The 20,225-nt window shown below is 37.8% G+C and overlaps 3 protein-coding genes across 9 annotated transcripts; 1 reads left to right on the forward strand and 2 right to left on the reverse strand.

Annotated features, from left to right (window-relative positions):
• Window positions 1-400: 400 nt before the first annotated feature.
• On the reverse strand, window positions 401-6,226 carry LOC126791257 (protein ALP1-like). Of its 6 annotated transcripts, XM_050517683.1 has the most exons (8): window positions 5,795-6,226; window positions 5,637-5,716; window positions 3,793-3,886; window positions 3,024-3,536; window positions 2,705-2,930; window positions 2,033-2,619; window positions 1,475-1,820; window positions 401-1,362 (listed from the first exon to the last, which is right to left on the reverse strand). In XM_050517683.1, exons 7-8 carry the CDS (start codon window positions 1,817-1,819, stop codon window positions 826-828), a joined length of 882 nt encoding a protein of 293 aa, XP_050373640.1. In that variant the 5' UTR covers window position 1,820; window positions 2,033-2,619; window positions 2,705-2,930; window positions 3,024-3,536; window positions 3,793-3,886; window positions 5,637-5,716; window positions 5,795-6,226; the 3' UTR covers window positions 401-825. The 6 variants fall into 6 exon arrangements, with proteins under 6 accessions (XP_050373640.1, XP_050373639.1, XP_050373641.1 ...); XM_050517680.1 differs by lacking the exon at window positions 401-1,362 and having other exon boundaries at window positions 1,783-1,820; XM_050517681.1 differs by lacking the exons at window positions 401-1,362; window positions 1,475-1,820 and adding an exon at window positions 4,675-4,702 and having other exon boundaries at window positions 1,990-2,619.
• Window positions 6,227-6,582: 356 nt separating this feature from the next.
• LOC126790193 (pumilio homolog 6, chloroplastic) lies at window positions 6,583-14,210 on the forward strand. 2 transcript variants are annotated; one of them, XM_050516349.1, is made up of 10 exons: window positions 6,583-6,762; window positions 7,683-8,390; window positions 8,635-9,923; window positions 10,005-10,146; window positions 10,232-10,339; window positions 11,657-11,869; window positions 11,960-12,070; window positions 12,659-12,853; window positions 13,189-13,360; window positions 13,879-14,210. In XM_050516349.1, exons 2-10 carry the CDS (start codon window positions 7,782-7,784, stop codon window positions 13,896-13,898), a joined length of 2,859 nt encoding a protein of 952 aa, XP_050372306.1. In that variant the 5' UTR covers window positions 6,583-6,762; window positions 7,683-7,781; the 3' UTR covers window positions 13,899-14,210. The 2 variants fall into 2 exon arrangements, with proteins under 2 accessions (XP_050372306.1, XP_050372305.1); XM_050516348.1 differs by having other exon boundaries at window positions 6,584-6,762; window positions 7,720-8,390.
• A 1,768-nt stretch (window positions 14,211-15,978) lies between these two features.
• LOC126791142 (18S rRNA (guanine-N(7))-methyltransferase RID2) lies at window positions 15,979-18,463 on the reverse strand. Its single transcript, XM_050517547.1, has 8 exons — window positions 18,251-18,463; window positions 18,085-18,168; window positions 17,926-17,981; window positions 17,715-17,771; window positions 17,462-17,511; window positions 17,176-17,328; window positions 16,510-16,645; window positions 15,979-16,403 (listed from the first exon to the last, which is right to left on the reverse strand). The coding sequence occupies exons 1-8, from the start codon at window positions 18,420-18,422 to the stop codon at window positions 16,239-16,241; spliced, it is 873 nt and encodes a 290-aa protein (XP_050373504.1). The 5' UTR covers window positions 18,423-18,463; the 3' UTR covers window positions 15,979-16,238.
• Window positions 18,464-20,225: the final 1,762 nt, after the last annotated feature.

The following is a 20,225-nucleotide window of genomic DNA, read 5'->3' on the forward strand; positions in this document are numbered from 1 at the left end:
TGTTACCCCGGACTATCTAATTCCGGATTAAGTCTTTGCTTAATCCCGGACTGTGCTGACTCGGATTAGGGTACAGTAATTTCTGACCCATGTTTGGTGCAGTCTCGGACTAACGAACAGAACTAGCAAAATAATCCAGTCTCATGTTTGACGAACCACCAGATTAAATAATTTTTATTACTGAAATCTTGTTGGGGCCTTGTGCCACCATGTATGTAATGAGAAGTTCATATGTCATTTCATGTATATCATAAAATGCCTGGCTGGAGGAGTGAGTAAGTGAGTTGTCTTCTGATATTGGTATGGCATTTATCCCATAATTATATATTCCTAGGCATGACATGCATGCCTTAACCAGCTCATGTGTTTGATGATTCAATTGCTAATAACAATGTGTCAACCAACTGAACCGGTTGCAAATGTGCCAGAGGGGGAGAAACCATCAGTTAAAGCAGTTGAAGAGGAGAAAATAGCAATTGAAGCAGTTGAGAAGGAGGTGGAAAAGACACAAACTATTGAAGCAATTGAAAATGAAGAAGCAGAGGAGGCACACACTAGTGAAGCAGTAGCTGAGAATGAACCAGAGAAGACAGAAGTTATTGAAGATGACAAGAATAAATCAGTGGAAGTAATAGCAATTGAAGCTGTTGACAACGAAGCAGACAACACACCTGTAATACAAGTCCACCACTAAAAGTTGAATTCTCATTTAGCATTTTTACATGTCAAGCAAGTTAAAAGACATGAATGCTTATCTAACAATACAAAAGGAGCTCAACTAACTTGTTTCGGTGGTTTGTCCCCCAAAATGTGTACAGTCAGAAACTAAGTGCATCTAAAATCAGTCCTTGCAGCAGCAACATCAACATTAGCAAGCATTTTGTCAACATATCTTTTCCTCGCTTCACCACGCAAGGAAATGAACGCAGAAATACGTTGTTGCTTCTCTAAGATATATTCCACGGCTTTAATTTGGTCATCAATAGAAAGTCCCATATCCTCAAGTTCCTTAGCAATATCATGTCGGTCTTCATTACCTTTCATTATGGCATCTGTAACCATTTGCATTCTTTTTCCAGATTCAGCAAACAAATTATCCAATGCAAGCATGACTCGATCCTCATCATTCCTTTTCCTCTTTTTTTTACTGACTTGGGACTGCTGGCTACATTCCTTGTTTATTGACATGGGACTTGTGTCATTATCAAGATCTACACCATCACCATTGTTGCTATGATCCTCCACCATTTCAGCAGGGACTTCAGCTGCACTACCATTTGCACGATCCTTCCCAAAGATGTTGGCTAGTCTCTCAAACAAGGGATACGATTTGTTTCTCCAACCTGCTGCATTTTTGTTGTTCTATGGCATAGGAAGAAAATGAAACAACCAATGAGCAGCCATGAAAATCAGTAAGAAACCAAATGAAACAAGTTATATCATTCAATGGCCAATCATGCATAAACATCATTACCTTCACATAAGTCTCCCACACTTCATTACTATCAACTTCCACACACTTTTTAACATCATTCCATGCAAATCCACTCTTGTTTATCATGTCATAGATGATGCTATAATCCTTCTTAAGTTTCTTCAACTTTGATTCTATGTGTGGACTAACCTTCAAATTGGAATTAGGACATAAATCATTAAGAGCATGCTCTATTTTCATCATTGTACCAGATTTGAACGTTCCCGTATCACAACGTTGTCCACCAGCAATAATTGCATCAAGTATGTTCAACAAAGATTCCTCTTCAAAGCTGGTCCATTTGCGCCTTTTTTGGTGTTCAGAGTTTTCACCACCACCTTCCATACTGAGCACACATACAATAACTAACCATATCAGCAAATAAGCAAGACAAAGCAAACACATAACTATAGCAGCAAATAATTGAGAACTCAGCAAATCAGTCAAATAAAACAATCAGCAAATAATTCAAACTATGTCTACAATGTCATAATCAATAATTCAAGATATAAACAACATTTGCAAACATAAAAAATCCATCACATAAATAACTAATACGTTCTACAATGTCATAGACACAACAACAGCTCTTGCTACAATCTAATCCCTTGCTTCCCTAGCAGCTCTGTCATCCATTGCAGCTCTTCTATTCCTTGTTCTATTTTCTTCAACTTCAGCAGCTCTTGCAAGGGCCCTAGCAACCCTTCTTCTTGTCCACTGATTATACATACTTAAAGCTATTTCATTCCTCCATGCAGTCCACTGATCAGAGGACTCAACGTTGTCAATTATATTGACATCTTCCCCGTTTTGCGTCTCAATAGGAAATACTGCATTCTCCAGTGGGTCCACAGACATTTCTCTCCTAATCAAATTGTGTAAAAGACAACAAGCTGTAATTATACGACATTGTGTCTTTATTGGATAAAATGAATGACTTCTTAGTATTGCCCATCTTCCTTTCAGCATTCCAAAACAACGTTCTATCACATTTCTTGCCTTTGAATGCTTCATGTTAAAGTATTCCACATGATCCCTAGGCAAATTTCCACCATCCCATTCTGATAAATGATACCTTGTTCCTCTATATGGTGCAAGAAATCCCTCACCATTCGTATAACCACCATCTACAAGGTAATAATAACCTAATAGCCACAATATAAATTCTATTAGTGTGAGTCAAGGGAAGGAAACAATCTGAATTTTTTTTTCTAAACCTAATAGCCTTACCGGTGGGAACTCTTAATCCATTAGGCCTAGTGACTGCATCATGAAGAACCCTAGAGTCAGATGCCGACCCCTCCCAACCCGGTAAAACAAATATGAATTGCAAATCACGAGAACAAACAGCCAACACATTTGTAGCAACTTCACCCTTTCTTGTTCGATATCTTGGCTTGTCATTTGCAGGCACACGTACTCTAATATAAGTCCCATCTAGTGCCCCCAAGCAATTCTATTAAAACAAAAGTAAGTTTATGAACTGCATTGACACAAAGTATAATTCATGCTTTAACAAAAAAACAGTGGAGCCCTATAATAAACAAACCTTAAAACACTTCCATCGAGGATCTGTGCATTCAGCAAGAACCGGATCGGGTACCCTCAACAAACTCTCTTGCAATCGTAAGACACCTTGTAACACTGAATTGAAGTACCTACTAACTGTCTCTCCAGATCTATAAAATCTACCTCTAATCGTACGATTTTTCACATGATGGGCAAGTGTATGTACAAAACAACACACTTGCTCTTCCACTGACACCAAACCATCATTTTTAATCCTCCCATCTGTGCGCAACAATTCACACAATAGACCAAAACACCTTCTATCCATTCTCAATTCGTTTACACACTCACTGTCACTATTACCTATGATACTATCTAAATAAGTCAAACGTGTTTGATGTCTTATCAATGAACGATTATTTAAGGCATGTGTTTAAGCATGCCTTCTCCTCAAATTAAACAACATTTGCACAAGCATAGTGCAAGCACACATGGTTTGTAGGTGCCACAACTCCACCAATAAGAGCAACAAAATTTGTCTTCGATCCATTATCTATTAATATTCACAGGAACATAATAATCAATGAACTATTCACATAAAAAGGAACATAATAATCTATTCCTAATCATTACTGATAGAATAATTACCCCACTGACTAATTACAACAGTGGAGCATTCAAGACTTCAAATTTTATAATTTTTGATGTAAAAACCTGTAGTTTGTAGAATTAAACCATACAAACCATATCCAGTAGTTATATATAGCTCTTAAAGCAAGCATAGTATTCGAAATGCATCCAGTAGTTACCTTCTTAGCTTCTTGTCTTTGTCTGAAATGCACAAAATCCCTCTGTTTTTGTTTTGTGCCTTCTTTCTGCTGCTGCTGAGATTGGTGGTAACACCTGTCAAAGAGGTATTTATACATAGCCCAATCAGTATCCACAATCTGAAGTTCTTCATACAAGACATTTATACATTGCTGAAATTAATTTTTAATCAATGAATAGAATTGGCAAACTGAATTTCTTGTTTCAAATTTCCAAAAACCTTCACTGAAGTGAAGACCAACTAAAACTGAATCTCAGGAGCAGGACCAATCTATTTATATAATCCAACAGAACAAAAATAAAAATTAAATGTAAAGCCAAACTAAGAATGAAAAATCTGTTTGTTTCCTTTCTATAAGGTAATTATATCATGCATTTGCAGCTAGGATCAACTGATATACTGAAGCAAGTACCAGCTTCTAGCTCTATTATTTTTTCTGGGGTGTTCCACTTATTAAAGAAAAAAAACAACAAATAACAAGGGCATTTGTTTTCTATAACCTGTGGGGGGTAATTTGATATGTACTATACGTTTCATTGGCCCTTCAATTTTTGTGGGACTGAAAACTATACTACTGCTACAATTTGACTTCTCTAACTCCTCCCCAAAATAGAAAATATCATTAATTTTTGGCATCTGTATAATGTATTGTTGTTCTGTGCTTCTGTATAATGTATTACTGCTCTGTGGTACAAGAAGAAACTTCTGCATCCTTGCTCATAACCCATCTTAGTTATATAATTCTAATTTACACACAAAATAAAAAAATATAGAGAATAGACTATTTTTATTTAGAGCTAACTAAAAAGCAGTTATTAGGGTTTAGACTTCCATTGTTTGAGAATAGTTCCATAATTCTTACTAGTAATCATGCTGCCAAAGGCATTTTCCTGCAACAACAAAAACACCTTGCTATATGATTTTGCCTTTGGAACCTTATAAAACCACAATCATTTATGCAAGCCTTATTTGGGATATGTCCTTTTAAAAAAAAAATTTTTGCTGTTTTCTGGATATTTTCAGCTCTAGTGTTTCAACATGTTTGAAGAATGATTCCCAAACAGTAGGTGCTCATTGGATTCATCCATATATAACACAGACCATGATTAAACTATTTTACTTTCAATATTGTTTATTCTCAAGACAACTTTGTCAAAGTCCTGTCAACTTGTACCATGTTTGATTCATATTCCATGGGGGGAATTGTTTGGATTATACATCCTTATAACTTTTAGAAATCAAGAGCACATCCCATGGTTTATGATAATGATTTTGATGCAGGAACCAAATATGAATTAGACTGCTAAATTAAATTGGGAGTTTATCATTATTTAGTTCTGTTTTGGTCTTTGTATATTCCTGCTGTTTTGGATCTTCATTATCATTTATCTATGCTTTTATTGGACTGGTTGTTACCTAGAGTCTTTGTAGACAAATTTTTCACTTAATTTCCAGTAGCATATAAAGAGTTTCTTTGGGAGTATTTAGCCCAGCACTCAAATATATCATTCCTGCCTAATCTTATAGCTTTTACGTCTATGCTATTGTTTGTTTCTATAATATTGATCAATGGAAGTCATTATCTGTACACTTTCCAAATGTTGATACTCTTACCACAAATCAAAAATATATATGATAACCTTATGTAAAAGTTCTGGCTTATTTAAGAGTCGGTTAATAATTAACCTTTGCAGTCTAGGAATGCTCCAGCAGTTAGTTTAGCAAATGATAACCCAAATCAGAAACCAAATTATAACCCAAATCTGAAGCCAAATCATAACCAGATCAAACATTTCCAATGGAAGATAAAGATTAAGAACTAACCGGAGATGAGTCAACGATGGTACCAAGCAACTGGATCGGACGACGATGCACAGGATGAAGGACCACAAGTGCTCGGGGATCTGCCAAGAAATAGATGAATCAGTTTCTATGATAATCCAGATGATACAGAGAGAGAGAGCGAAAGAGTGAGAGAGAACCTGGTGAGAAAAATGATCTAGACGACGTGAGAGTGATCCAGAGTGAGGAGGTGAGGCGAGGAGGATCCAGAGTGAGGAGGCGAAGCAAGCCGAATCCCGAGTGAGGAGGCGAAGCAAGCCGAATCCCGAGTGAGGAGGCGAAGCAAGCCGGATCCCGAGTGAGGAGGCGAGGCGAGCCTAGGCAAGGTGAGGGCAATCTAGACTGAGGAGGAGATGAGGCAATGGCGAGGAGAGAATGAGGAGGCGAGGTGAGAGTGACTGAGGAGGCGACGTGAGATTAGGGCGAAATGTGTTAGAGAGTCCGCCCAAAATCGGGGCCTCTCTGTAATCCCGAAATTAAGAGACGCGCGGATTAGCTAAGTTCATTAAGGCTTAATCCCGCGTGTTTCCAAACACAGGTTTCGGACTAATATGTTTCACTCCCTAATCCAATCCCGGTTAATCCGGTGTAACAAACATACCCTAAATACTTAAATAGCCGGTGAATTTAGCCCTAGGCAAGGTGAGGGCAATCTAGACTGAGGAGGAGATGAGGCAATGGCGAGGAGAGAATGAGGAGGCGAGGTGAGAGTGACTGAGGAGGCGACGTGAGATTAGGGCGAAATGTGTTAGAGAGTCCGCCCAAAATCGGGGCCTCTCTGTAATCCCGAAATTAAGAGACGCGCGGATTAGCTAAGTTCATTAAGGCTTAATCCCGCGTGTTTCCAAACACAGGTTTCGGACTAATATGTTTCACTCCCTAATCCAATCCCGGCTAATCCGGTGTAACAAACATACCCTAAATACTTAAATAGCTGGTGAATTAAGCCAAAGACATCATTTTTTGGTAGACCCATCTCTCCCTCTCTCTGTCTCTCTAAAGAGAAAGAGAATCTAGGGTTTGTTTTGTGCAGTGAATCTCTCGCATCAGCTCCTGGGTGACGGGATATGTTCCTATTTTGGTGTCAAGCAAAGTCCACTTCATTAGGGTAAACCCTTTTTCCCAAAAACTCCAACGTTCCCTCTTTCTATCTTTACGGCAACTATGGCTTCCACTACTTGAGAGTTTGACCTTGCTCTCCTTTCATCTCTATGAAAGTCTGAATTGTAAAGGTTGTGTCTTCCATGGTTTTGGTTGTTGAAATGGTGGAAAGTTTTGAGCTTGGGGGTTTCTTTCTGGGTTATCTCTGGTTTTTTGTTGACCCTCTTTGCTTGTGGTTGATATGGTTGGGTTAGGAACGTGGGGAGTTAAGAGATTGTAGAATTGTTCTGGGTTGTTATGGAAAAAGTCAAAACTTTGAACTTGTTTTACTTTTGTTGAGTTCAAGTGTTTGAGGGTTCAAAGGTTGGTGCTTTTCTTGTCTGTGTTGTTCTCAGCGTTAGGTTTTTTAGTCTTTTGGTTGATACTAATGAATTGCTGCTGGAAATTTTGCTACTTGCTGTTTGTGGAAATTATAATTCTGTTGTTTGTTGTAGTTTTCTGTTTCTCTGTTCGAGCTGTTGGGTGGCCATGGATTAGTAGTTTTGAGTGCATCTGCTAGTTCTCTAGTAATTTTTTAGTGCATCTCCTAGTTCTTTACGATGAGAGGTAGTCTTATAGTTACAGATTAGTTTCAATATCTCTGCTTTTGGAGAACCGTATGTATTGTCTGGCACTGTGGATTGCATATTCCGGCAACTGTTGATACTTTTGTAAGAAAAGGCGTCTCTTGGGGATAAGCAATGCTTATGAGTTTTGGAAAGTAAATTCTTGGCATGAAAAATTAAGGAAGGGAGCATTTTAGGAGATTTTCATCTCAAACCTTATCTTGTTCCGTGTTTATGTCTCTTTGTCACGTTTCTAGTGTCCGTTTGGTTTGCTTAATACTAGTCACTAGTACCTTAAACTTCGTACCATGTTCCTCAACAGATTGATTAACATGCTCGTTGGCTCTTTGTGTTGATAGGGGACCATGTGAGATCCTCATATAATCATAGGAAAGTGTTGGTATAGTAATCTTCCAGTAGAATGGCGACCGAGAGTCCAATTAGAATGTCAGAAACTGGTGGAAATTGGGCTTCCCATAACAAGCCAGCAAAATTTGCTCCATCATCTGCTAATATGACTGCTGAGGAGTTGGAATTGCTTCTGAGAGACCATAGGTTTCTTAGCAGCCGAAAGGATGTTTCCCCCAATCGAAGTGGAAGTGCACCCCCAAGTATGGAGGGTTCATTTTTGGCAATTGATAATCTTTTATCCCAGCAGGTCTCAAGCATAACTGGAAGCTTGGCAAGTCTATCTAGTGTTATTGAAAGATGTGAGTCTGAGGAACAATTGCGTTCTGATCCAGCTTATCTGGCTTATTACTGTGCCAATGTCAATCTGAATCCAAGACTTCCTGCTCCACTTATCTCATGGGAGAATCGACGTCTGGCACGCCACATCGGTAGTTTCAGTCCAAACTTGGGAGTGGTAGATGACAGTGGTAATGGTTTGTTTCATATGTCTCCAGCACCACTGCCAACACACCAGGAAGAGTCAGAGGATGATCAGAGTCCCCCACAGGCTTTGAATGATTGGGTAGATAAGACAAATTCTGGAGACGAAGCAGCTCAATTGACAGGACAACAGAAAAATGTGGGTGATTATTCTATTCACTAGTGTTTATAAACTCCCAAGTTTTATTCATTATAGTTTTTCTAAGTGGTTGTTAAGTTCATAGCCCTATCTGTTTTCTTTACAAAATAGCTTCTTGTTTTTTTTATCTCATGACAAATGAAATACCATATGGTGAATTGGTTTAAGTGTAAGTGCTGGTAGCTTTTAGCTTACCTTCATTTAAGTGCCATGGTTGTTGATGAAAATTTGTATCTATTTTCAGGAAGGTTCTTGTGGATCTACTTCACCTGTAGATAATCATTCTCCTACCTTAAGCAACGGGTTTCCTGGGGACTTTAATCGGGGTGCCGTTCCCAATTCCTTGCATCATCTCCCTGTTAATAAGATGAGTCCAAGTAGGTGCACTGTAGATGAAGAACGTGCAGCTGATACAGTGCTTCCACTAAACACTGAATCCTCATCCAGTCCTGTTGCAACTTCAATGTCTCATGTTCATACCAGGAGCACAGGTGCTAATGATGTGGGTGTTACCCCTGTTGAATCTGGAATGAAGTCTCTCAGTAAATCAAACATGCCAGAAAATCAAAAGAATCAAGTACAGTGGCCACATAGCTACCCGAACACTTCCCTGCAATACCAGATACAGCAACAGCAAATCAATTTATGCCAAGTTCAAAATGCCACATCTCACATAACTCCTCAAGGGGTTCATTACACTTATGCTGGCATGGATCGCTATCTCCCTCATATCTCCAAGTTCGCAGCAGATGCACAGCCAGTGCTCCAGACATCAGGGTTTGCACACCCACTCTATGCAAATTTCGCAGCTTACACAAGTGGAACACATCCATATTACTCAAATTTTCAGGCACAGAGCTTTGTTTCTCCACAATATGTAAGCGGATATGCTTTAAGTACCCCTGGTTATTCTCCATATGGTGGTGGATATCATCCTGCAGGGACTGTTCCTGTTGTTGTTGAGGGAACTGTGGGTTCATGCTTTAATGCTCGAACATCTGTGGGAAGCATTTCACCTGGGGCTGATTTGCAACATATGAGCAAGTCATATGGGCAGCTTGGGTTTCCTACACAAACTTCGTTTACCGATCCTATGTATATGCAATACTATCAACAGCCATTTGTGGAATCATATGGTGTTCCTGGTCAGTATGCTTCTTTGGCATCTAGAGGTGGTCCTGATTTAAACAAAACATCCAATCATGGTGCTAGTTTGGATAACCTGAAAATCCAACATCAAACGAATGGTGGGCCAGGGAATTTGAACTCACAAAGAGGACAAGTAAGTGTCAGCTATTATGGAAACGCGCCAAGTGCCGGTGTTTTGATGCAGCACCATAACTCCCCCTTAAATAGTCCTGCTCTGTCAGCATCATCCATTGGTTCAGGAAGAAATCCTGGATTATATCATGGGCACCTAGGCTCTGGGAGTCTTCATGACACCAAAATTTATAATTTTCTTGAGGAGTTGAAATCTGGCAAAGGCCGCAGATTTGAGCTATCTGATATCACAGGACATATTGTTGAATTTAGGTAAGCTTTATTTTCTTCTCAATTTTGATTTCTTTAATTTTCTTAGGACATGATAAGTCATCATGAACTTCTGTGCTCCAGCGCTGATCAACATGGGAGTCGATTTATCCAACAGAAGTTAGAAAACTGTAGTATTGAAGAGAAGGCTTCTGTATTCAGAGAAGTTCTCCCACATGCTTGTCAATTAATGACTGATGTTTTTGGTAACTATGTGATTCAAAAGGTATGTTTCTGATTATTATTTCGTCTCTATGTTCTTAAGGGTGATCATTAACATGATTTATAGATTAGTTTTTCCTCTGTCTCAGTTTTTTGAGTATGGAAGCCCTCAGCAAAGGAAGGATCTTGCCAATCAACTTTCAGGTCAAATTTTGCCCCTAAGTATGCAAATGTATGGTTGTCGTGTAATCCAAAAGGTATGCAACTGTAATAAGTGTTGCTTTATTTACTAATGTCTGGGTAATGAACTTCAAGTTGTATATACTTGTTCTGAAGAGTTTACACAATTATTTTAAGGGGTTTCACTAGTTGACTTGCCTGAATCTTACCTTGATCTGTGTTTGCTAAATTTTTCCTTTGTACTGCTGAAGAGGTCTTTGATATCAAGTGCCCCTGTGACGTTTGTGTCAAACTGAGATTCCTCTGGTAGTAATTGCTTAAATTTGTAATTTTTTTGGGTACATTATCCATCTTTCATCAGTCACTCTTGGATTTTTAGTGACTGCAGGTGGTATGGATTATTGGATAGTACTCCTATTGTTTATGTTTGAAAATAGTATAACTTCGCTGTCAAGCAGACCCATGCATATGTTGTGCTTTATTTCTATATCTGGAATTAATTGCTATGGTCTCTTTGAATAATTTCTTTTGGGATAAGAAGTTACTCTACTTGCTTAACTATCCTCTTTCTTGGGTAATATGCTCAATCTCGTAAGTTGAAAGAGCCAACTATGAACTATACAGGCTACAATTAGAGGCATATTTTCATCCTGTGGTAAGCTGCAACAGTATTTGTCCAGCTCTTTATTCTGTGATCACCTTTTGGAAAGTGATTGCTGATAAACTGTAGTTGCTCAGATATCATTTTCATGGGTGTGTTTTTTTTTTTCTGATAAAGTTAAATGAGCCATAATGAGCTGTTTAGGCCAAAGTTAATAGCATATTTGCACTTATTGTTTCTGATAGTACTCCTATTGTTTATGTTTGAAAATAGTATAACTTCGCTGTCAAGCAGACCCATGCATATGTTGTGCTTTATTTCTATATCTGGAATTAATTGCTATGGTCTCTTTGAATAATTTCTTTTGGGATAAGAAGTTACTCTACTTGCTTAACTATCCTCTTTCTTGGGTAATATGCTCAATCTCGTAAGTTGAAAGAGCCAACTATGAACTATACAGGCTACAATTAGAGGCATATTTTCATCCTGTGGTAAGCTGCAACAGTATTTGTCCAGCTCTTTATTCTGTGATCACCTTTTGGAAAGTGATTGCTGATAAACTGTAGTTGCTCAGATATCATTTTCATGGGTGTGTTTTTTTTTTCTGATAAAGTTAAATGAGCCATAATGAGCTGTTTAGGCCAAAGTTAATAGCATATTTGCACTTATTGAAAAACTGCCAACAGCTTATGGGTTGTGCGATTGGAATTTGAAGTTATGTGCATTACATAATTGTCATCTTAGTATGGTGTTCTTCTGCCAATAACAATAATCTAACTTATCTTTGGGGCAGGCACTTGATGTTATTGAGCTTGAACAAAAAGCAAGGCTTGTACGTGAGTTGGATGGACATGTCATGAGATGTGTTCGTGACCAAAATGGAAACCATGTCATACAAAAGTGTATTGAGAGAATCCCAACAGAAAAGATTCCGTTTATAATTTCTGCTTTCCATGGTCAAGTTGCAACACTTTCAATGCATCCCTATGGTTGCCGTGTTGTACAGGTATTGCTAATGTTGAGGGGTTGGAGTACTTCTGTAACTCGGTTATGGTGCAAAAAGTTGAACTTGGATCTTGTTTTTGTTTCATTGTAGAGAGTTCTGGAGCATTGCACAAATGAGCTGCAATGCCAGTTTATAGTTGATGAGATTTTGGAGTCTGTGCGTGCTCTTGCTCAGGACCAATATGGTAATTATGTCTCGCAGGTAGGTATTCGGTTATTGTGATTCTTATTCCATAACTCCAGAGTTTCTTTCATTTGGAAATGTAATCAAGTGTACAAATTGGAAACTCAGTCTACAATGGTAACTTCTTACTTTATGGCAAATTTCATGCAGAGTTTCAATTCTAATATAAAAAAAATGGCCATAAAGCTGTCACACATTTTGTTCACGTATCTTGTCTTGTCTTGTCTTGTTTTTTTTTTTTGAGTATTAACTGTTCTGCCACATAGACTGTAGCTCTGTCTGTGTCTTTGTGTAATTAAGAAATTCTTAAGCAGATTTGTTAAACATGTACTCAGACACACATTGATGTGCACCTATCTATAGATGCATACATATCATTGTGGGAATAGGCCTTATACTATGCATGCGTAGAGGCATACATAAGTGTGAAATGAGGGTGGTAGACACTGAAAAACGTGATATATTCATTGTCTTATATCTGCAACATCTTATCCCGGCTAAATTATTGGGATGTGAGTTATTAAATGTCTGTTTATATTTGTTGATTAAATTTTCTCAACCATTCAATGATGATTCTAATATGTATATTTTTTTAATGTTTGGCAGCATGTATTGGAGAGGGGAAAACCTCATGAAAGAAGCCGAATGATTAGCAAGTTGTCGGGTCATATTGTACAGCTGAGCCAGCACAAGTTTGCATCCAATGTTGTTGAGAAATGTTTGGAGTACGGTGACGCTGCAGAACGAGAACTGTTGATTAGGGAGATTGTTGGCCCTAATGATGGAAATGATAATTTATTGGTAAGAATTCTTGATTGATCATACAGTCCTGGATATCAAGATCATTACATTTAGCAAACCAGAGTAAACTCGTAACTCAAACAACCTTGGAGCCCCATTCATTGCTCATAAGTCATAACATCCTGATGCAATTGTGCCTGATAAAGTGATGATATTACCATGTGTTTTGGATTGCTTTGAGAAAATGAAGCCTTGTCCTTGAGTTTGTAGTTTTTGTCTTTCGATGGCAGCATAAGTATGGTTATTTGCGCAGTTGCTGCCATTTGTTCCATATTTTGTGATGCTTTGAAGCTCCCATTCTAAGGCCTAAAGACCATGTTTGATTTCTGTTGTAGGTCATGATGAAGGACCAATTTGCTAATTATGTGGTTCAGAAGACTCTTGAAATCTGTACAAACAGTCAACGGACAATATTGATTAATCGGATAAGGGCTCATACGCATGCATTGAAGAAATACACTTACGGAAAACACATTGTTGCCCGGTTTGAGCAGCTATTTGGAGAGGGTGCGTTTTCTTAAATTTTATATCACTCATGGTGTCAACTTTTAACTATGAAGTGGCTGTGAACTTAAATGTCAAAAAAAGAAGTGGCTGTGAACTTAAATCTCAAAAAAGAAAAAAGTTGCAGTGAATTTCTAAACAATGTGTGAAGTGGCCTTTGCTGCATTTGGTTATAAAATTTTAATTTCCGTAAGTTGGGTTTTTTTTTTTTGACTGGGAAGTATTCAGTACTCTGGATTGCATCCTTCTGGGTCCATGTGTTCGGATTGCTAGTAAATTTATATTTATAACATAATAATATAGGATTGCTCGACTTTGACAGGTTTCTTGTTTTGTATTGAATTTTGCTACTATAAAACTAACTCTTTGATCATATGGAAAGAAATACATTAATGAAACCAAGGAACATGGAACGAACTTTGGAAACTTAATGGAAATTCATACTTAAAAAATTTATGTGACACATTCGATGGCCAACAATCTTCTCGGCAATGATCATAAACTTTGTTCTATGCCTACAGAAAATCAATCAGGATCCTGAAGCTGTGAGGTGAACCCTCAGTGAATTTGTGGTTTGTTTGATATCCCGGCAATTGGAGATAATATCACATGGTTGATTACCGAGGCATCCTATATATGGTAGCTGCTACATGGCCAGGCTGCTTCAGCTCAAGTTCTCACGTGCTTCATATTTATGGTTGTAAGTTTGTAAATATATGGTTCCAGTGTAGCAGTATTGCCAGTACATACTAGGGATGATTTGTTTGCAATGCAACTGATTGGAGTAATTTGAAAAATCTTTCCCTCATGCTGTAGCATGTCCGGTAATGTTGATGTGACAATGCTTCATGTTCATCACTCCAGAAAAGCGTGACATAATCTCGTTTTTATCTCTTCTTAAACCGACTTAGAGCATCTGTTTCTAAGAGTGTCTTATGATTAATTTAGGCTGGTGTCTGTGAATTAGTCCAATGTACGTCTAAATATTTGGAATTAGCATAAGATATATCAATGATATTGTTATATGGCAGCAACTCTACATTGAGAGAAATGTGTTAAAAAGTCGTTATTATCAATGTAAGCTAGCTGGAAACAAATCTGTAAATTTTATGAATGCACATTTAGCTGCATTAGCATTTCGCCTTCTGATGCATCTGCCATTTGCCTCCCTATCGTGGTGTCCACATTAGCCTTGTTCAGTTTGTGCATCCACATAAACTCTAGCTTCCTCTTCCCTCACCTTCAACCCAGCATCTACAGTTCTACCTCACATGTCCTTGTTACATTAGATATCAAGCAGACTTGTGGCTTCACCGAAAATGGGTTGTTGTTGAAGGTCTAGCTACGTCTGTTAGTTTACAGCACACTTAGTAATGCCGGTCTAGATCTTGAAAATTGAAGCAACTCCATGAGCGCTACAGAGGAACCTCAATGCTTTGAGATTTGGTGGCGTATAGAGCGAGACTAAGAGATTAGCAAACTGTTTGCTGGAGAGTGATTGAGAAGAGGTCAAGTCCTTTCCATATTTTAGTCAATTTGATTCAGAAGTCCACCTCTGTTGATCGGTGAGTGGTGGAACAGCTTTAATATTAGCTAATCGCAATCGTTTGTACCTCAAAACCCTTAATGATGTGCTTGTCATTTTCTTTATGATTTCTTTGGGAATGTTGCTGTTTATTATGAATCTGCTTTGGTTTTGTGTTACCATTGATTTGGTGTTTGGTTCCACAAAAGATCTTAAGATAGATTACCCAGTTGAAATTTGGTGTAATGTTTGCTGCTGACTGCACCAAAGTTAGCAGAAACTGTAGATTGATTTTTCTTGAATCAACATAAGAAAAGGACACTTCTTGGCTTATAAAGTTGACCACTTTGTGGTTAAAATTTGCCCATCTGCTCTGTATGTGTATTGGTCCCAATTTTATAGCGTCTGGCTCCAGAGAAGAGATAAATCTGAACTAAAACTACTAAAAGGATGACAGTTTTATTAGATTTTGCTCAACATGTGTGGGTATTTACATGAACATTCCTGCTTTTATTGTCTTACCGGAATTTTTTGGTTATCATGTGCTAGTATATAAAATGTTATATATATACCACCGCACAAGCCAAACTCGAATGAAGCTGAAAGACCGTTGCAAACTCCGGAAAAGCTCGCTCCTTTGGTTCCTTTATTAATCCACTGGAACTAGCGAAGGAGTTTATGAGATTAAGTATTAATTATAACATGAAAGAACAAGGATAGAAATTAAGTTAGGCAACTAGCTTTCTTTAACATTATGCTTTCACCCATTAAAACAAGTCATTTATCTTACTGCAGTTGAAACACATCTCATCCTACCTGGTTAATGCCAACGGAGGTAAAAAGGGTGCAGCTGGTACGAGCAAATTTGATGACCTTGACGTTCTCTTGAATTTGTGGTAGCATTTGATGTGATTACTTTTGGCTGTGGTCTTGAAATCTATCTTTTGTTGACTGGAATACCTCCACGATCTAATCCAATATCTCCTGCAGATATTATGAAGCAATATTTAGAAGAGTCGCATTGTTTTCGAGGAAGTTCATGAACTTAGACATGGATCCACCAAAATGAGTTCTTTTGGAAGGGAAAGCAACATCATTCTCTTAACAGCACATCGTTCCATCAAATTTTATTGCTAATTTCTGGTATAGATTCAAATTGTAACGTATTGCTCGAGTACAAATATGCATTGATGCACAGATTTAGAGATGCTTTTAACTGAGCATCTCAGGATCTCATAAAAAATCTCTGAACAGAACAAAATGCTTCTGGAATTGTTTCTGAAACTAGGGAGCCACCCAGTCAAAAGGCCGCTAAACTTGTAACTTGCAACTGATACATAGAGGCCTGGTGCCAGATCAAAAGCGAGCCTTCCGTTTCCGACCAGTGTACCTTGTGTCTGGAGGAACAACATTCCCTTTTCTTCTCATCTGGTCCTTCTTTTTCAGTAACCAATCTCTCCCCTTACCTTTCTTTGTTGTTCTCTGTTTTTTCCTTGGCCTGTGCCTGTCTGAAATGGACACCTGCTCCACAAAAATTAATATCACATCAGGAATTCATGAAGAAATTATGTGAGCCCAGTTAAACACAAGTTAATCAGAAAAACAAAAGGTAGTATAACAAACTTACTGTCTGATTTTCTTCATCTTCACTACTATCTTCATCAAAGGAACTATCTTCATCCTCACTTTTACCCTCAGGAACTGATGAGTTGACAGATGGCGGACCACATGTGAGGACTAAGTATTCTTTTCTTTTCTTGGAACTGTAACAAATTATTGATAAGTTAATGGCGTAAATGATAGATTCAGTAGGAAATGGTTCTAGAATGAGATTCAGGTGTTTCAATTTCCATGACATTTGACTGACTTTATCTTCCTTCAATAAATATTTTGTCAAAAAGGTCACTCATGCGGTTATTATTGGTTGATGTGCTCATATTCACTTATTTTGCAAATTCCTAATTCTCCTGAGAGTCACTGTCCTATCATGAGAACTAGGGACCTGTTTCCTAACGGAAAAACTTTAACTAATTGCAATTACAGCAGTCCAGAAGTGCTTGTTCAGGAACATATCAAAGAAAAAGACCGAAAGTCAATGAAGTATAGTTTATAGGTTCCCATGCTGCATAGAAATATGAAGTTCATGCTTATATGTAATTTTGTTGTTTAGATCTTTTCGAGTATTAGAAGGTACATAATCAAGGAGCAGCAACAGTGCTTTTGTTGTTCATAAATGGGATCATGCATAACTGTAGCACCAAGTTAGCCACATCCTCATTAATTTGTAACGTACCTGTTGGGATAATCAACGACAATACCACCAGAAAATCCAGCACGCATTGCAGAGCTCACAATCAATTCCCGCTGGTCTAGATTTTCTGGATACATTTGGAATGCAGCTTTTGCTCCCCTAGCTAAACATCTATACAATGACCCAAAGAAAGCCCTGCAAAGATTTAGAGCCAAAAGTCAAAGCCACGCCAAAAAGAACAAGAAGGTCCTGGCAAGTAATTAATTAGATTCCAAGGACACCAATAAATGATAAGCACTTGATAAAACAAAAAACAACCACAACATACTTCAATCTTAATCGGGGATTATGTGAGGACTTGTCAGCATTGCACAACCACTACATTGCCAGAACATCAAAAATTAGAATTGGCCTCTGATAAGTCATCAAGTTGCATGAAGTTATCAATACAATAATAAGGTAAATTCTTTACATTCCTGGCAAGGGGCACATGCTAACACAGCAGGCATTTGAAAGAAGAACCTAGCTAGAACATTCACTCTTAATCATCATCATAGCTGGTAACAGAGAGCAAAACTAACCTGAACAGCCGAGATACTTATAGCACCATCAATAACTCCCGAACGAAGTCCCAACCCCTGAAATAAAATCCAACCACAAATCAATTCCAGGTTGAATCATAATGGTATCTCTTTTCTATACTAATCCCACACACAGTAAACCTAAACAACAGGCACCAGAAATGTTGCAAAAAGGCCTATGTTAAATGACAATATAGGATTGAAGCTTTACCTGGCCCATGTCCGCAAGCAGAAGGTCACCCTGAACCTCATTTTCCAGTGCAACATCTACATTTGATTTGAACAAAAATATTAAAACCAAATGCATCACTTACAATCAAAATTCACGAAAATATAAGAAACCCAAAAAAAAAGTGAGCCTTTCACATACCAAGCATCGATTGAGAGATATCTAAACCAATCCAGTGATGCCCAGAATCAGACAAGGTCTCCCCGCTAAGCCCAGAGCCACAACCTGCAAATCAAACCTCAAAGCACTCAGCTTTACATCATTAAACTCCGAAAGGTGAGATTTTTAGGGTTTAGGAGAAACGCACCGATGTCAAGGAGCAACCTGGGGACGTCATCTTGGGGCAGAGCAAGAAGCTCGAGGGCCCTGTCGGAGAGCTCGGACTGAATCTCCATGATTCTGGAGTTGCGAGTGTACTTGCGAGCTTCGTCGTCATTGTAGAATATCTCCGGCGGGTTTTGCAGCTCCGGCCGAGACATGTCTTTGGTTGTAGAGAGAGAGAGAGAGAGAGAGAGAGAGAGAGAGAGGCAGAGAGAGCTTAAACCCTAGCAGTCTCGTTGGGTTTAATTTAAAAACCGGACCCAAACATACACACACGTGTGAGAAGAAGAGTACTTGGACCGTACAACATACGTAGCTCTGCTCCCGGTCTGTATATATGCAGAGCTTTTCCAACAGGACTAGTTGAGCACACGTCCTACTCCTATGCATGAGTTCTATCAGAATCCATTAGAATGCCAATTACGAACATGAGATGGCATTTGTTAAATGTTTTACAAATGTCTCCATCAAATCTCTGAAGTATTGGTAATAAGAATCTTCGCGAATTGTTGTTGTTCATGTATATATGTAGTCAATCAAGGAAATTACTATTGCAAAAGTTTCGCAAATTCAATATCTCATAAAATTTAGCATGCATGATGATGCATTAGAAGCTGATAGGTTCTGTCCTATTGGCTAGACTAAACAATAACATTGGGTCATTTAGGTGTAATATCCCGAAATTTAGTATTTATCACAGAATATTCTAAGGTTACATCAACTTAGAATTAATTAAATTCTCTTCTAAATATTTCCTCTTTAGAAACCAATAAAGCTAAAGTTTATACTTTCAAAAATAGAGAATTTCTCTTTATATGTATTAGACTATTATTTAAGTACTAGAGTACGGGCCTATATTTCTTGTGTATACTCGATACTTGTAATCGAGTTAAAGCTAGTATTAATAGTATTTTTTATCATGCACTATATTAGTGTTAGATATTGCATACATATTTACAAACCTTATGAAAGGAATACACACTAAATTTCTTTACTTTTTTAAAATTTGAACAACACATACATAAATGTGTTTATTATATATATATATATATATATATACATATTTTCTCATATGCAGACATCTGCATGGTCCGCACTGTGCGGATTCGGCAATTTCGGTGACGCATAACGACGCGCAGATGGTGCCAGCCGTGCTCCCCCTCCTTGCGCTTATGTTTGTGTTAGCCAGAGCTGCATGATATATCGTTTTATTAAAACGTCTATAATAAACCCTGTAAAACATCATCGTTAGTATAGAATAAGCAGAGATCGTTCTTTCCGGGGAATTGAAGGGAACTCTAAACTTTTCGTGTTAACATATAATGGAGGGTGGGGGGGGTTTGAGATTGATTATTAACTACTAAAATAAAACATAAATTATTATTTACATAATCGACTTCTCTTTAACAAACTTAAACCAAATTTACCATTACACCACATAATTACAAGTTCGAACCTATCATGCATTCTAATTCAACCAATTACATACTTTTTAGACACCAATACAATTAGAGCCTTAGGGGATCATCTAATCGTGCAAGATTTCAATTAACATTTAGATTGACTTAGTGCCTAATCTAAATTTGCATGCAATCGAATTCAATAACACTTAGAGTAGAAATCAAACAAGATTACATTTAAGCACCAAATCTTTGTTGGAGACATGTTTCATGCATGGCGTCACCCACCATGGTTTCACATGCAAATTTCCAGAATTTTTACCACTTTTAATCAACACAAATCGAACCTACTTAGGGCATGATTCGATTTGTGTCAATATGGTTGATGAATCTAGCACTCAAACACAATCTTAGGGAATGCATCCAAGCACTAAATTCATATGCACATATCTGAAAATTATCTAAAAGTATGAGAAAGATGATTATAACACAACAATAGAAATACAAACTCATTAATTATAGAAAACCATCGATTCGGCAAAGATCCAAAAATCCAATAAA

Source organism: Argentina anserina, chromosome 4 (genome assembly GCF_933775445.1).
Source record: "Argentina anserina chromosome 4, drPotAnse1.1, whole genome shotgun sequence".
NCBI classification, from domain to species: domain Eukaryota; kingdom Viridiplantae; phylum Streptophyta; class Magnoliopsida; order Rosales; family Rosaceae; genus Argentina; species Argentina anserina.